Raw genomic sequence first — 17,029 nt, 5'->3', positions numbered from 1 at the left:
TTATTGTCTAAATTCCATGTCTCTTAAACTCTATAGGTCTCTCTGCCGCTGTGCCTGTCCATCTTTTCGTTATCCATCCTCTCCTCTCTACATCACTCCACCTCCCTTCCTCCTTTTATCTATTCTCTCTACATCAACTCTCCCTCCCTTCCTTTCCATCTCTCTCTCTCTCTCTCCTTTTCTTCTGTCTCTCTCTCCCTTCCATATTCTCCCTCACTCTCTCTCTCTCTCTCTCTCTCTCTCTCTCTCTCTGTTTCTCTCCTCTCTGCTGTTTTGATAGTGACGCAGTTATCAGGCTGTCAATTCTAATCTTGTCTTGCCAGTGCAGTGCTGTCCATTCAGAATTACAGCTACCCCCTCCTCCCTATCTCTCTCCCCACCCCCCCTCCATCTCTCTCTCTCTCTCTCTCTCTCTCTCTCTCTCTCTCTCTCTGACAGCAGCAACACTGATGGGATGAGCCGAGTTCAATCTTTTGCTGGCAAACTGGAAAGATGTGCACAAAATATGTTTCGGCTGCACTGGTTTTTACTGGTGTCTTACCTAGCATCAGCCTTGTGACTGTTTCTGGCTGTTTGCGTTGCGGTCTTTAAAGGAAAAATCCACCCTAAAATACTTAAACACTGTTACAAAACAGCCATGCACTCCTGGGTCCATTTTGTTGTTTGGTGGTGCATTTTTCTTATTCTCGTCGTGGATAATTGGCCACACATAGACAACGTCACGTCACGTCAAGATATTTCCAGCGCAGCTACAGTGGAGTTTAATGGGAGAAACATTTTCAACTATCTAAAACATCAACAGTAAACGTCAGGTTTTGGTGTCAGTCCCTCAGAATCAAAGAGCAAAGAGCTTCTTTCTAGATTCATCACTTTGCACAGACAATCATACAGGGAGAAATCCATCGTAGAAGAGGCAGAGAGACCAATTTCTCCACTGACAGCAGCCTCAATAGACCAGAATGCAATGCAGCCATAAGACATGTTGCATCCTGAGTAAAGGGTGCAACTCTCGCTTTTTCTTGACTGGCAACAACAGCTATCACTATCGCTATTGCTCGCTCCTTCTACATGTGAAAACTGGAGTAAAGTTAGCTTGATATTGGATGTTTGGTGGATATTTATTTTTCCACCTTCAATAACTTGTAAAGCAAATAAGTAAAACCACAATGATGAATATATTTCTGATTACAGGTTGAAAACAGTTTACAACCACTGGTGTCAATATTTGTGAAAATATATCCACAGAATAGTCAATATCCAATATCAAGCTAACTTTACTCCGTCCACAGTTATAGACCCCATGAAATGGCATCTGTACTTCCTTGATTTGATGCATTTGCTGTTGTAACAGGATGTTGGGGCGGGACATAACGCAGTGAGGGATCATTCAAAAGTCTAAACCAATGGAATATGAGTCAGGGAGAGAAAAGGCAATTTTATTTGATGGGAGAGGTGCAGAGGAGCGGAATTGCTCAAAAATCTGATGGTTTTATTGGTTCGAAATGTATATTTACACCTACTAGTGCAGCATGAGGTCACCATGAAAGATACTCTGTTTTCCAGGAAGCAAAAGTAATGGGAGTTCATTTCATAGGGACTTTAAATGCAGCAAGTTCACGCCCATTCTCGGGGGAGGGGTTGCCAAAAGGCATTCTGGGAAACGTATGAAATCGCTAATTGAAGTGGAGGTAGACGAAGCAGGTTGAGGGGAAAGTGTGTACATCGCAAAATAACACTTGCAATGCATTGAACATCACAGACTGATAATATACTGTATAACAGTGTGGGAGTATCAGAGGGTGGAATTTTCCTTTAACAGTATTAACACTGCTGCTGTATGCTGCAGTGAGCGGAGGTTTGGTTTATTGTAAGGACAAGTACGCTTTGGAGGCTTTGTTGAGTGATGTCCGTTCATTTTTCATTCTTTTCAGTCTGTAGTTTGAGTTTCATTGATATTTCGTCTTCCTCTGTCAGTCCTGTAAGTTCACAAACATGAATCTTGCTAGCGCAGTATGCTAAGGGGTGAAAAAAAAAAAGAAAGAATATGCCCTTTTTTTTCCTGGTTGGCTGCGTGTTGGCTGCGTGCTGCCGCGTGTCACCACCTCTTTCCAGTGTATGAATACATGTGATGTTTCCTGGAGATTATTTAGCTTTTTTGCAGTTTGTCATTCCATTAGCTCTATCTTCAGTTTATTCTACTCTCACTTCAAAGGCCTGGGTGGAACAGATGTCATTTCAAATGCCTGTCTTTTGCCTCATTGCCTAAAAGTGACGGATGATTATTTTTTAATGAAACCACGCATACTCACACACACAAAAAAAAAAGAATATTACCTGTAAGCTGTGAAATAGACAAGCAATACTTTCATTTTACCCTGAATGGGAACATCCATTCATTTCCGCACACCACAAAAGCTATTTTGAAGTTTTTCTTTAGCTGCCAAATGTGCTCCTGGACCTTGAATTTTGATTAGTTAATTTCATGCTGTGTGGAATACAGTGTGTTGTTTGGCTGCAAATGCTTTGCTGAAACAATGCAATTTTCAAAGGCAATCATTTCCTGTTTTCAAATTGACAGTTACAGGGAAAGACATGGCTGTTGCTTAATCCCATGATAAGTATGCATTAGATGGATGTGTGAACGTCTTTAAATGTCCTCAAGTTGTTGTTTGATACTCGCGCTGGGACAATTCTTTTTCATGGTGTGTTCTCCCCCCCTGCTGTGTTTTAACACCAAAACACCGGATCAGTGGATTTGAAAGGTAGCATTCAAAGCTGTTTTAAATTTCTAAAATGTAACCTGATGAAATACGAGCTCAGCCTTGGGGATGAGCTAAAATTTGCGAATAAGGACCGTGCATCTCTCACTCCACACAAAGCCCGTAACATAACATTTGAGTGACTCTCTCCATAACCCTCAACTATAAACTGTGCACATAAACATCCTTCATTCCACACAATACCTTTGTATATCATTATATATTCAGCATGTCATTATATCTTCTATTATTACAGTCTTATTGATGGAAATTGGATTGTTTTTTCCTGCCTTTATGGCAACCAAGAAATCAGGTTAACTGATGTTCCATTGATACTAATGGCAACATCAAGCCGTCACTCCTCCCTCGCCATCCTCCATTAGCTACATCTCTTCTCTCTCCTTCCCTCTCTCTCTCACTCCCTCCCTCTCCCTCTCTCCATCTCTCTCTCTTTAATGGTTGATGTGTTCTCTCCTCACCAAGGAAGGCAATTTCCATATAGAATCACAACCAGGATCAGGTGACCTGGATTTGACTCCCCGTCAAAGCCTCACATGGAAAATGAAAATGTATTCATGTGTATTGGATCTAGTACATCACACAGATGTGAACAGTTTTCCTCCTGAAAATGTAGTGAGATTGCAGTGTGTTATTATTGACAAACCAATTGGGTAAATCCTACCGAAAATATATATTTTTTTTAAATCCTATTTTTACAGTTTACTCAGAAAGTGGAATTGCACCCTTTGTGATCTACATGCAAGACACAAAATAAAGACTGAACCATTGAACGCATCAAATATTCCATGAATCCAGCGATTTAACAACTTATAAAGTGGTACCAATGTGAAACCATGTGGAACTGCTGCCAATGAGATTCTAATTAGGCCAGGTCTGTCTCCCCATCCCGTCTCTGGCCAGCCTGTCCGTACTGCCCCCCCCCACCCACCCCGGAGGCTAACCTGGCTGACTGACGTCCTGTTAGTCTTCATTCACCCATGTCCGTAAATTGATCTGTTTTCTCTTCTCAGAACAAGCCGCGGCTTCTCTTCGCAGAACTCTCCTCCTTTCTCTCACTCTCCATCGCTCTTTGAATGTTCTAGTTCTAGGCAATTTTATCGATGTTGAGCTTGATGTGTACTGGTTTCATCTGAGGTTTTTCATACGTGTTTGACCTTGCAAAAACCTAGTGTGTCTTATACTTATCCTGATCCTACATTCCTTTGATAGTATCACTGAATGTTTTGAACCTATAAAAGTTCTTTTCATCAATCGATCTATGTCTAACTACTTCTCTGCCTCTCCCCCTCATCCCTCTTTGTCCCTCCAGATAAGTGGGGAGAAGCGGGCCTCATCGGAGATGATGAAGCCCAAACCCAAGCCCCAGAAGAAGAAGAAGAAGAAGGACCCCAACGAGCCCCAGAAACCCGTGTCGGCCTACGCTCTGTTCTTCAGAGACACCCAGGCGGCCATCAAGGGCCAGAACCCCAACGCCACCTTCGGGGATGTCTCCAAGATCGTGGCCTCCATGTGGGACAGCCTAGGGGAGGAACAGAAACAGGTACACACACACACACACACACACACACACAGAATACACCACAGTTTATACAGCATGGTTGTTATGCAGGTCTGGAAGGTCTGAAACAGTAGAGAGTTTGGGAATCACACAAAAAGTCTGGAGAAGTATGAAAAAAATTTTGTGTCTCAATTCCTGACTAACCATTTTATGTTTGTAGTTAGTTTTAGTTTAGTAGTTTAAAATGTTTAGTTTAGTTAGTTTTAAATGGAATTAACTAATTGCTTAGGCATGCACTGTAAGACACATATGACACATATGCACACACATAGATATAAGATATAGATATAGATGGATATAATATAGATATATAATGGTAGAGGGACAAATATGAAAAGTACGTAAATCTCGACATACATTTTCCATGTTAGAACATAGGCACATGTTCCTTGCTGAGGGTATTTTAATGACATATGTTCATCTGACATGCACATGCATTATACACACACACACACACATGCACGCCAACACACACCTGCACCCTAGGCGCACACATTCTCATGCCACCAGTAGATGGAGCGCGTGCTCCAGCAGGCGTGCAGCCTTTCCTAGGCATTATGTGCTGTGTAATTACCAGAACATTGCTGTGAGATAGAGCTCACCTTAATGAGCTAGTTCTTCTCTTTCTAAAGATAATCCATTCGTTTATCCCCACTCCCCTGGCTCTCATTAAAATGATTTTCTTTCTAAATTTAATTCCAGCCAAGGAAAGGAGAGGAGGGGCTATCCTGTGCAACAGCAGCCATAAAACAATCTGAGTCTAAGAAAGTTGGATGTTGTACAGGCAAGGGATGGTCAATCTGGGAAAAATACTTGGGACATGTAGGAAGGCTAGCACTGATACAGTATGCAGTATGTAAATGCACACATACCCACATGCTAGTACACCCCCGCAAGAGCAAACACGCAGATAAATAAACACACACAAACCCTCATTAGTGTTCTGCTTGTTTCCAACTGTCACAATGCAAAGTGAAAAGCACCAGATCTCTCCTGTGTGTTTGAATACACAGTTTGCTCTGCAGGGCAGTGTCCATCAAAACAACAAAAAAAAAAGACTTTCCCAAAGAATGCACGGAAATAGTGAAAATCTTTTCCTCTCCCAAAACAAAACTGATGGTACGTTGCCGGCCTATAGTAAGTGGGGTATAGTCCACACCTCCTGTGCTCCATCAGCCTCCACAGCTGATGCCTCTACACCATGTATCTTCATTGGCCCTCTGACAAGCAGGGATGTGTGAAGTTCTCATTTCCCCTCTCTTTATTTATATCGCTTGCCTGCTATTTTGATCCTGCCTAGAATACAGAATTAGTGATTCCCCCCACCACCACCACCACCACCACCACTACCGCCTCGTCCTTGGATTTAGCTCAAGGGCATCTCGGCTATCCAGGAAGAGCAGGCTATTGTTTTTGTTTCTATTTAACGTCATCTCCAGCTCAGCCGTAATGGGCAGGAAATGCAAATGATGATGGAGTTATAAAGGGAGGTCATGATGTTTGCCTTATGCAGAATATTCAACTCTAATGGAATCATGGCTGTTATAATCTACCATTGGTATTATTGGTCCTCTTGGTATGATAGCAGGGTGTATTGTTAAGAAAGGGTTTTTTGTATGGACAGTGCTATTCTGGTGCATTGCAAAATTTCACGTATATTGCGCATTAGTAGCACAAGATTATCCAAACAATTCCTTCTGGGTGTGGAGCAACAGTGCCACAGCAGTGCACCAAGCATGTAAAAAGTATAATATATATGTGTATATGTATGTGTGTGTGTGTGTGTTTGTATGTCTCAAGGGGAGGGGGGCGGGTTAGTTGGATAACTATTCTACTATTCATAACTGTAACACCTATTTTGTTGTACAATGTGTTGTCAAATGTATGTTCAATGTTGCTTTGAAAATCCAATAAAAGTGCTTGGGAAAAAAAATATATAAATGTATAATATATAAAAAACTATATAGGACACTATATAACTATAAGACTGTGTGAGTTCAAAAGTTCAAATCTAGCTACTTTGGGGTTACTGGCCTCGTTATTTTCCCACAGACACACAACGTACTACATATACACACACTCACATACTTATTTATGTGTCTTTATACTATACTTGTATGCCAGATGAAGGTCTTGTGACCGAAACAGCGCATTGAAATAGAAATATTGCAAGTATATATAGTGTGCGGGAATGGTTTATCTATTCACAGTTAGTTGATTTTTCCTACACACCTGCCCTTTAAAGGTGTGCAAAAGCCTTTCTTCCTTTATTCATACTAACGGGCATGTGTGCACACACTTGCGCACACATATATACACACATACACATTCATATGCACTCAAAAAAACAACATATTCTTTATGCATTCACACACACACACACACACACACACACACTGACTCAAACACTCTCAGCTCATGCGCACACACACAGCAGCAGTTACCAATATGACAACACAGGTTCGTACATCACTGTAACAATATTGAAGGCCGTTTCAAACAAAACTCATACACAGGCAAGGATCGCATCCTAATGTACCAAATGGCACCAACCATTGTAGTGTATCACTAATGTCAGCATGCTGATAGGAGTGTTATTGTGGAGCTAAAAGGAGAGCGAGACAGAGAGAGAGAGAGAGAAAAGTTCCAGTTCATTTCTCTAGGTGGATTGGAATGGAAATGATGTGTTGCTACAATAGAGGGAGACACATTGAGATGAGGGAGTATTAGTGCTGTGATGAGGAAATGGAGGTGTTCTGTACCATTGGCTCTGATGGAAAGGGAAACATTGGAGTCATTGTGTGTGTGTGTGTGTGTGTGTGTGTATGGGGGGGTTATCTGAGAAAGTGTTAGAGAGAAAAAAAAGCATGTGTGTATATGTGTTTGTGTGTGTGCGCTGATAGCGAGATAGAGAGAGAGAGACATGTGCGTCTGCACATTTATGAGTGTGTCAACCTCTCCTCTCACCCGAAGCCTCTTGTTTTGATTTTCCTTCGCAGGGGTACAAGAGGAAAACCGAGGCGGCCAAGAAAGAGTACCTGAAAGCCTTGGCCGCGTACCGAGCCAGTCTGGTTTCCAAGGTAACGCTTATGACACGCAGGCCCTGGCTAAGACTGATGATGGATTGGATGGAAAATCCCTGCTAATGGTTTGGGCGGGGCTTCCTTAGGATGTGGCGGGGGGGGGGGGGGGGGTCTGATGCAACAAGAGCAGACCATATTTGGAACAATACCTGATTTCCATAGGGGGTTGGGGATCGGGGTCGGTATGGTTATAGGGCTGGGGGAGGGGTCAGGCAATTCTAGTCCTCAAGCATATGCCCATAACATCTATGAGAGAGAGGACAGGATTGCTCTCTCATGTGCCATACATGCCGCTGGATTGGAGTCTGGTTTGTCTATACCATCAGGAAATCCTAGCAATAAATTTATCTCACACCAACAGACTGTTTATCGGCACCTGTGCCACGTATTATGTTATTGATTTTCCGCCTTGTATCTCATCACCTATAACAGGAAGCACATCCGAATCAACATCAGCATTGGTCTTGTTGCCGTTTCCACTTCTGACACCTCGCTGCTAATTCAGATCTATGACATCCATTTGGCCAATGAGTGATGGCTTCTTGTATCTCCCAACATAGTAGCGTGGGGAAGAAAGAAAGGCAAGGGGAAGGGCTGCGGATCGCATTGTTTAGTGCCGTCTTGTATTAACAACACACAATGTAGCGTGGGGAAGATTCCTTTTGTCATTCCATTTGTTCTGCAGGCAAACAGCCTCATTTCCCTTCCTAGGGTCCTGCGTGTGTGAGTGTATGTGTGTGTGTGTGTGTGTGTGTGTGTGCGCGCATGTGTGTATGGCCCCTCTCCCATTCCCATCCATCTGTCAAGGTGTCTATTGATCATTACCTCGGCCCCAGCTCTATTCATACAAATGGGCTCCATTACCTTCTAATCAACACTGATGGCTGGAGATGAGCAATCTGACAGCTCATCATAGGGCCTGGAGAGGGTGGGGCAGGGCGGGGATGGGGTGGGGGTGCAGGGAATTTGTGGGTGCTGCACCTGCTCAGAGTGATACTGCCCAGAGTGGGAAGGGTCAAGTTTGGGTGAAATATTCGCAATATTACAGGTATCGAGTTTGGTGCTTGTATGTTTTGGAATTTTTCCTTTAAAGCATAACTGCATCCTTTTTCAACCTGGATCCTGTTTTCTCATCTTTTTCCATCATACTGATCAATTCTGACCAAAAGCTCATCAGTTGCCTCACTGTAGAGCTATTTACGTCTGGCTTGCATAGGTGTGAAGCTCTCCAATAGAGTCCTATAGGGCCGATAGACACTCCAAGAATCAACCCCAAAAGCATCCAAAGCATGTCTTTTTCAACACATCGATTGCTCGCTCTGTAATGAGACATAACGGTAAAAAAGATGTAAATGAAACGTATCTAAAGTCATGCCTTTCTCGTACAGTTTTGATGCTACCTTGGCCCTTGCTTTAGCATTTCCTTGTTTACTCTTTCCCGGCCGGCTGCGGCTGCCTGTCTACATGCGCCGCTGTAGAAAGTAGTCCCAACATAAAGAGTGAGAGTTGTCAGGTCATCGATAAACTGAAAATGAAATATATAAAAAGACATGTTTTGGGTTCCATTGGTCCGTACCCTGGCAAGCAAAGTGCAAGACGCTCTGTAGTGAAGCAATTGATGAGATTTTTGTCAGAATTGATTGATATGATGGAAAAATAGGGCCCAGGTCGAAAATGGCTGAAGTTATGTTTTAAGTGTAATGGGTATGGCTGTTAAGGGGGAGATGTGTTCAAAACTTGAATGATGAATGATTATTGATGGGTTATTGTGATAAATTAGAGGTTGAGGGCTGATTGAGATTACCATGTCACTAATTGAGAGCTAGTTATCTTATTAAAATGACAAATTATTGGATGATGAATTGATGAATTGAAATGATGAATTATTTCTTATCCGCAGACGTACAACGACCCTGAACCAAAAAGTGCCCAGCAGACCAGCCAGCCCTCCCACCTGCTGCCCCCCAAGCAGCCCCTGTACAGCGTGCCCCCCCAGTCCTCCTCTCCCTACCTGGGCCCGCCGGGCTCCTTCCCGCTGTCGGACCTCCAGAGCTTCGCCGGGCCGCCCCGCCACACCCTGGCCCGGACCCTCAGCCAATCCCAGATGCTGCCGCCCAGCATGAGTGCCTCTCCCCCAGCTCCCTTCCAGATCAGCCCGCCTCTGCACCCCCACGCCCAGCTCTCCCTGCACCAGAGCTCCCTGCTCAACCAGCCAATCCGCATGCAGCAGGTGCAGTCGCAGCCAATCATCTCACACCAAATGGCGCTCCAGGCGCCTCTGCATTCCCCTCCTCTCAGCCAACAGGTTGGTCTACCATGTGCTGAGAATTTAAAAAAAATCGGTGGCACATGCTGCTTCTACAAATGATTCAACTAATTCATATTGTCACGGTCGGGTGAATCTCCAAAATGTCACCTATTCAAGATTTAAGAATAAAAGCCTTGTTTTAGATTCATGACGATGCATTTGTGACATTATCCAGTGGGTTTTAAAAGAGTTTCATCAGCACAAGAGGTCGGAGAATTTTCTCAACCCATAAAGAACCATGTAATCCTTCAATTGAGGTGAAAACATGAATATCACCTAAACTGAAGCACGATAACAGCGATATACTAATGCTCTTGCTCCAGGGTTGGGACCATTCATGAATTGAACTGAGAATACATGGTAAATTCCAAATCAATTCCTGGAGTTGGAATTGGAATTGAACCCAGCTCTAAGGAAACAGAATTAGAATTGAATTGGAATGACAGGAAACAGAATTGAATTCCATTAAATTCCATTAAATTCCACTTCTAAGAGAGGTTGTCTTGTCTTGCTGAACATTATAATTCAAACATTATGAGTCAAATAAATGACAGTTAAACAAATCAAATTAATTCAATCATAATGTATGTATTACGATTACATGTTATGCATCAAATACAACCTGAAAGGAACCTTTAACATTTTATGATATTCAGTATTGATAATATACAGTATAATACTACATGTAATCTCAAATGTGTGGTAAGAAAAAAAAAAAAAAATTTGAATTTTACAGAATTTCACTTAGTTAAATTAAACTTCCTGAAATTCCAATTCAATTCCAATTCTGTTTCCTGCAGTGTATTTTGTCCAGAATCAATAATTATTATTACCTGTAATACCATTACTAGTCAAATCATATTTATCACATTTTAAGGCTGTAGCAGATTATAAGCAGCCTCTATCTTCTTCTCCTCCCCTCAGGGATTCTCCCATATTCAGGCTGACTACCAGAACAGTGTGGGGGGCTCTCAGTCTCCGGGGGCCCCGAACCCAGTGCACGGCCAGAACCCCGACTGGGACAGCGAGTACTGCAACAGGGACTGTGGACCCAACCACTGCAGGTGAGCACATCACACCACTCACCATATCACGTGGTGTTAGTTTAGGTCTGATTTACACACGAACACAGACGCCAAACGCTGAGATCCATGCCACAAAGGGTTAAAATGTTCTGTTCCTCTATAAATTCAATCCAGCACATTTAATTCGGGAGAATAGAAAATAGTTGTCTGACATAGTTACTCATTTTCCAAATGAGTTGCTCTAAACCACTTCACTTTCACACTCAGGGTCTCAGACAATATTAATCATAAACTGTGATTTCCTTACTAAAGCACCAGCAAGCGTCCCCTTGAAATTGAAATGAGTAATGCAGGAGTAGAACAACACTTTTACCGCGCTTGGAGAAAGTGTGACATCCAATTAAGTTTCCCTTTGTTTCATCCAGTACACATTGCCTTATTGAATCAAGCTATTCAGGCAGGAACAAGAGGAATGTTGTTTTGCCTCACACCTGAAACTTGGCGTTACTATTCCGAGAGGCAGCGAAGAAGCCAGAAGTCAGTCTATATCTTGTCTTTAGAAGTGACTCATCTGTATGTCAAATGGGATCATGCCTGGGTCAAATCATGTTTGACATTCTTTGAAATAGATTGAGTTTTTGCTTATACCCTCTGCCTCTGTCAGATCCGTGTGGTTTGGAGTTTTGGGGGCTACTGAACTGGTTCCTATGTGTCAGTAAAGATAAATCAAGAACAGACTCTCTGTTTGACATTTCAAATGCCTGATGATCTGCCACTTCTGACTATACCTCTTATGTGATTTTGATTGTATTTTTCCATATGTTGAGTCTGTGTCTGCAGCTTTCATGTTTGTCTTGATGCTGCTTTCTTAGCCATGTTTTCCCTTGAAAAAGAGTCTTAATCTCACTGGGACTATATGGTTAAATAAAGGATAATTAGAAATAAAATAAACAGATCTCACTGGAAAACATGCTACTCTATGAATTTCCATCAGGCATACATTAATACAATCTCTTCGTTCTCCTCAGCAGTGGCATGGGAGCTCGGGACAAGCCTCTCTACCTCACTTGAAGTTGAAAGACCTCCAAATGTCAGACTCCAGGGAGCTTTCCAACATAACGACAACGTCATCGATGTATCTGCTTCTCCACCATTTTGTTTTTCTTTTTCTTTTTTTTTTTCTGAAGGATTTATAAAATCCCAAAGACTGCTACAGTTACTTCACCTATTTGCCAAGCACTTAGATCGGACAGACGCCTGAGGCACTTCTCTTGCTTTTTTTTCCTTATCAGTGAACTTTCCATTTTTGCGGGGGCAGCGAGCTTTAAGCTCATGCCAACATACTGGATATGAAGACCAAAAAAAAATGTCTTCTCGTTTTGTTTTGAATTTTTTAAAGATGTTTTCTCCCCTCTTCGCTCCATTACTCGGTTTTGCCATGGACTGCCCTCATTGGGGAGATGAAATGCTCTAAGCATACTCGACGTGTAGGGGTCTTGGTTAGGGAGCTAATGCAGGAAAGTAGAATATAGTCACCTCAGCAGGGGCGGATATACTTCAGCAAAGACTGAATGAAAAGCAAAGCAAAACTTAAATCAAGATAGTCACAGACACATAAGACATTTGTAAATCATCCTCGCCCCAAGTAAAGGACTCCCTCGTTTCCTTTTTTTTTTCTCACAGAGTGATTGTAAATATCACCAAAATGGATTCCCCTTATGTGTGTATTTAGCTGCAGTCCCTTGCTTTTCTTTTTTTTTTTTTTTTACATTCTTTTTGTTTGATTATGTGATTTTTGTGCAGGCGGATTCAGTGAGGGAATACACACACTAAAACTTGTGTTGAAACTGTGTTCACTGGTCTTGCGTCTCTCCAAACGAGAGAGAAATTCAAAGACTGTAAAAAGCTCCAGTTCCTCCGGTGGTTCCTTTACTGGCGGAGCTCTGATAGAGAGAGTCCCTCTCTTCACATGGCCTCAGGACGTGACTGAACTGTAGAGGTCAAAGGTTGAAACCTCTCCTTTAGCTCCTCCTCCTCTTGGTCATAGGGACCACTTCCCCCTTATAGCCCCGCCCCCCCCTCCACCCCCACCCCCACCCTAGTCCCAACACCACTTGTACAGGTGAATAAAAAAAAGTTGCTAAATGTGAAATGTTACTAAAGAAAAAAAAACATAACAGTGGGTTTTAAAAGTTTTTGACTAGTTTTATTAGGTGTTTTAGAATTGTGTTGAACTCATCTTTATCATTTTTTTGTGAAGAAAAAAAAAACGTAAGGCATTTAATTCTTAAGATATTTTGTTTTTCACTGTAGCAGGATTTGAGTTTCAGAGGAACGGTCATGGGGGATAGATATTTTCATTTTGTGTATAAACCTGCCAAATGTACTTCTTTTATTTGTAAAGCCAGTGATGAGAGAACCCATTTTGTTTTGTTGAATATCATATTTTGAATATGTTTTGAATATGGTCATTCTATTTAATTTGGTTGCAGGTTTTACATCTATTTATGAATGATATGAAGTAAAGTTTTGGCTTATTTTCATCAGGGTGCATTATTATTATTATTATTATTATTATTATTATTATTATTATTATTATTATTATTGATCAAACAACATGATTATTTGAATAATAAATATTTTTACATCAATTGTTGTTGGTGCATTACAGGTGTGCCAGCATTAGATTCATTTTGTGTCACAAATGCTTCTTTTGTTTTCTTTTGTCTGTAATAAAATGTTTTAAGTGGAGAATTGGACGTGCATGTCTCAGCTTATTTGGACTCGTTTGTATTAATGTGTCAGAACAAAACTCATAACACATTGCATGATAGCAGTGACAGCCTGTAAAAAAAATAACTGTGTGCATCTCCCCTGCATGCTGTACGTCCGAGGTTATTAAGGAATATTATCTTCCATGTTGCACAGGTTAAAGTGGCTGCAGTCACGTGGTTCATTAGTGTAGATATGGTGAGAGGGTGAAGGGTTTCCAGTGTATCTTCATTTAATTAAGTTTCACATATCCATTGTTGGGGTTTTTTATTGTTTTGGTTTTTGTTTTAAGTCAGACATGATCAAAGATAGTATGTGAAAATATATTTCTCTGCCCGCTGGCCGTGTTTTTCAGGTGAAGGCATGATGATGAAACTCGGAGTTGGTGCAGCAGTACATGGTCTTGCAGAGGCCTACCTGAGAAGGGAAAAAAAAAAAAAGACTGCCTCTTACTTATGAATTTCACAGTTGGATTAAAGGTAGAATAGAAATGGAATCTATCATCCCTCCCCCTCTCTCTTTTCTCTCTCTCTCTCTCCCTCTCTCTCTCTCCCTCCCTCTCTCTCTCTCTCTCTCTCTCTCCCTCTCTGTCTCGATGATACAGTGCCCCCTACAGCTGGTTTGTAAAACTCACAACATTGTTTTCGGATCCCCTTTATTCCCACAGAGGGAGAGAATCAGTTAATTACAGTCCTACAACTGTTAGACTGCAGGTGAAGTGGAATATTGAACTGAAAAAATACTGAATTAGAGGAAAAAAGTAACATTGGATAACATGTATGTTTATTCACGAGCAGAGGGGAGCGGAATATCCACCTTCCACCGCCAAATGAGAGAAAACTGACATGAAGAGATATCACACTGTATATAGGTTGATGGATAGATGTCATATCTTTCAGTCTTATATACAAACACGTTGCTGTTGATTAAATTTGAGTGACAGCTGTGAAGTAAATGGAGTAACTGGATCTCTCCGTACCACTGCCATACCTCCTGTTATATACTGTATCTCCTATTGATGCTCCTCTATCCCCATCTGCTGGTCATATACAGTGCTGCTGATTTAATCATGTGGTATCTTGACTGAGGCACACAATTGTCCTTTAAATAAGACTAGATCCTACCATCTGCATTGTATTTGTTTCATACCTGCACAATACTGATAATATACATGACGAGAAAATGAGGATTTGTCTCATCCTGACTGTGATATATCCCATTTCAAGGCTGTTGAAAGTGACTGGCAAGTTCAATCAACCTCACTTCAGCCAGTTTATAAATATTTGAAAATCCTATGCAGATTTATTTTTGCCCAGATCTGGTTTGTCTGCTTAGTTTCCATGTTTGCTTCACTAATTCACAATGACAATAGCTCTCCAGGCAGACATTTTGTGCCTCCAGGCTACTGCATTAACTCTAATTGAAACTAGTGAAGCCGGGTTTTAAAAATGTGTGTGTTGCTCTATTCTTTAAGCTATTGAGTAAGCGGGTCAAGCCCCTGTTTTCATGCGCTCCCTTTTGCACAAGGCATCAAAATAGAAAATACGTCACTCGGGCAATATTGGCTTGTTGCCTGTCCAATCTCCCATCACTAATATTGTCCCCATGCAGCGGTTGTGATACTGGTTGCATCAGCGCCCATCAGACCCTCTCATTTCCTCTTCAGACGGATATGAACTCTCCTGACAGCGCAGGCATCAGCACCATCATTGTCTGACAGCCAAGAAACTGAGAGAGAAACAAGGAAGGACAGAGCGTTTCATATTGATCAATACCCAGGCACTTGATGGCTGAGGTGATAACACTGTTGGACGGCGTTTTGGGAAAATCACATTTGTAAGACGTTCTTATTTGGATATGCGCTATCTTGTTGTGTTTTGGGGATTGCTTGTTCTGCTTGAAATTAGGTTGTTATCTGCAGAGAGGCTCAGGCTAGCCTTTTTGTTTGGAGCAGGTATATCAGGCCAGTGCATTTACCCAGGATTGGGGAATCTGATGTTAGCCCTCTGAGGAGCAGATCTTGTCTTGGCTGACTGCATAGGAAAAGACAGACAGAAACTTTGAACAAAAATATTTTTAATGGTACATGTACCTGCCATGGTTACTGACATACAATAGTTACAATAGTTGACAGAGGTACGTTCAATTCTTCAGGTTAAAAATAATAAAAAGTTGGAGTTTTTTTTGTTTTTTTCCACATTCCAAATAATGCCATTAAAGGTATTACTGTTTCATACATATAGTAATACTTAGTACACAGAGCTTATGTTGTGCATTACGTACTCGTGCCACAAAACACGATAGGGCCTCCAGAAATCTTTTTTCATCATGCTGCAATGCTGTACTCTTATGAGACCGAAGTGCTGTCTCTCTGTTCATGACATCAGATTTGTTCAGTCCATTTGTAAAGGAGATATTCAGTTGGGGAACTTGCAGTTCTTCAGACATTGTGCTGTCATGTATTGTGCTCTCAGCTAATTGGCTTTGTCTGTCGAGGATGGATATTTCATGAAGAGGAATATAAAGTTAAAATGTGTTTTATATTCCAATATTTGTAACAAACTGTGTCTTTATTGGCCTTCATTATGACTTAAAAACTTAAGTTCTTTTCTTATAAAAGCTTTCGTAAACACTGGATGCTGGGTTGAGGTTGACTAGAGATGACTTTCCCCGCCCCCTCTCCAAATTTTAAAGGTGCTACGTGTAGCATTTTTAAATGTGAATATATGTCTGTCAAACTGTCAAATTTTTTGTGGTGCCTTGGTATAATTTCCGTAAACAAATGAGACCATGTTGGAGGCGATTGGCAGTTTCTATCTCATGCCGGTGTTATTGTTAGTGCTGGTGTTTCTCAAAAGAGAAAGACCACATCTCCCATAAACTCTGTGGCTTCCAGTCACAAGGAGGTTTTCTCTTTCACTTTACTAAAGAGAATAAACGTGTTGGAAGTGATTTTTCCATGCGCCTTTCACTCGTTCCACCAACTGCCATTGTGAGAAATTCAGAAAGCTTTAGCTCCATCTGTGCTGGAAGAATAGCGCTCCTCTTCCTGTTTTGTGCCATGAAGCAAAATCCCTTTCCAGCAGATTCCTCAGTTTCCCGCAAAATTTGGCCCACAATGCGGCACACAATGTAAAATGCAGTTTAGAGGCAGAGGCTGCCAATCGTTTCGGGGATGGTATTGTTTGTTTACGATCATTTTACTAATTAAAATGAATGTGCTAATGATTTATTGATGTTGAAATACTACATACTACATGTAGCATGTAGTAAGGGCACTGTCACTCTGTTCTGTGCAAAATCCAGCAGCCTCTCCCAACCCAAGCCACCACCCTCCTTCATTTCCTATAGGAGATTCCTTAGCTTTATTGGGTCTGGGGTCTTGACTGGGATGGGAAAGGTTTCTACAATAACTTCGGGAAAACCTCACATATTCGGTTTAAAAGTAAAACATTTTTTTAAGGTATATTCCTTCTGAAAATAAAAATAAAAAAAGATGTCAC

At 41.5% G+C, this 17,029-nt stretch overlaps 1 protein-coding gene across 2 annotated transcripts in view; it reads left to right on the top strand.

The window, feature by feature from the left end:
- LOC139918121 (TOX high mobility group box family member 2-like) overlaps positions 1-13,494 on the top strand; it is a 73,618-nt gene extending 60,124 nt beyond the window's left edge. For both annotated transcript variants that reach the window (XM_071907401.2, XM_071907400.2), the window contains 5 exons: positions 4,090-4,320; positions 7,338-7,418; positions 9,322-9,726; positions 10,654-10,793; positions 11,783-13,494. In XM_071907401.2, coding sequence (XP_071763502.1) covers positions 4,090-4,320; positions 7,338-7,418; positions 9,322-9,726; positions 10,654-10,793; positions 11,783-11,825 — 900 coding nt within the window. In that variant the 3' untranslated portion in view covers positions 11,826-13,494. The remainder of the gene's footprint in view (positions 1-4,089; positions 4,321-7,337; positions 7,419-9,321; positions 9,727-10,653; positions 10,794-11,782) is intronic.
- The last annotated feature ends 3,535 nt before the right edge of the window (positions 13,495-17,029 follow it).

The sequence above is a fragment of the Centroberyx gerrardi genome, chromosome 14 (genome assembly GCF_048128805.1).
Source record: "Centroberyx gerrardi isolate f3 chromosome 14, fCenGer3.hap1.cur.20231027, whole genome shotgun sequence".
In the NCBI taxonomy this organism is placed as follows: domain Eukaryota; kingdom Metazoa; phylum Chordata; class Actinopteri; order Beryciformes; family Berycidae; genus Centroberyx; species Centroberyx gerrardi.
This window is presented reverse-complemented; position numbering and strand designations above follow the sequence as displayed.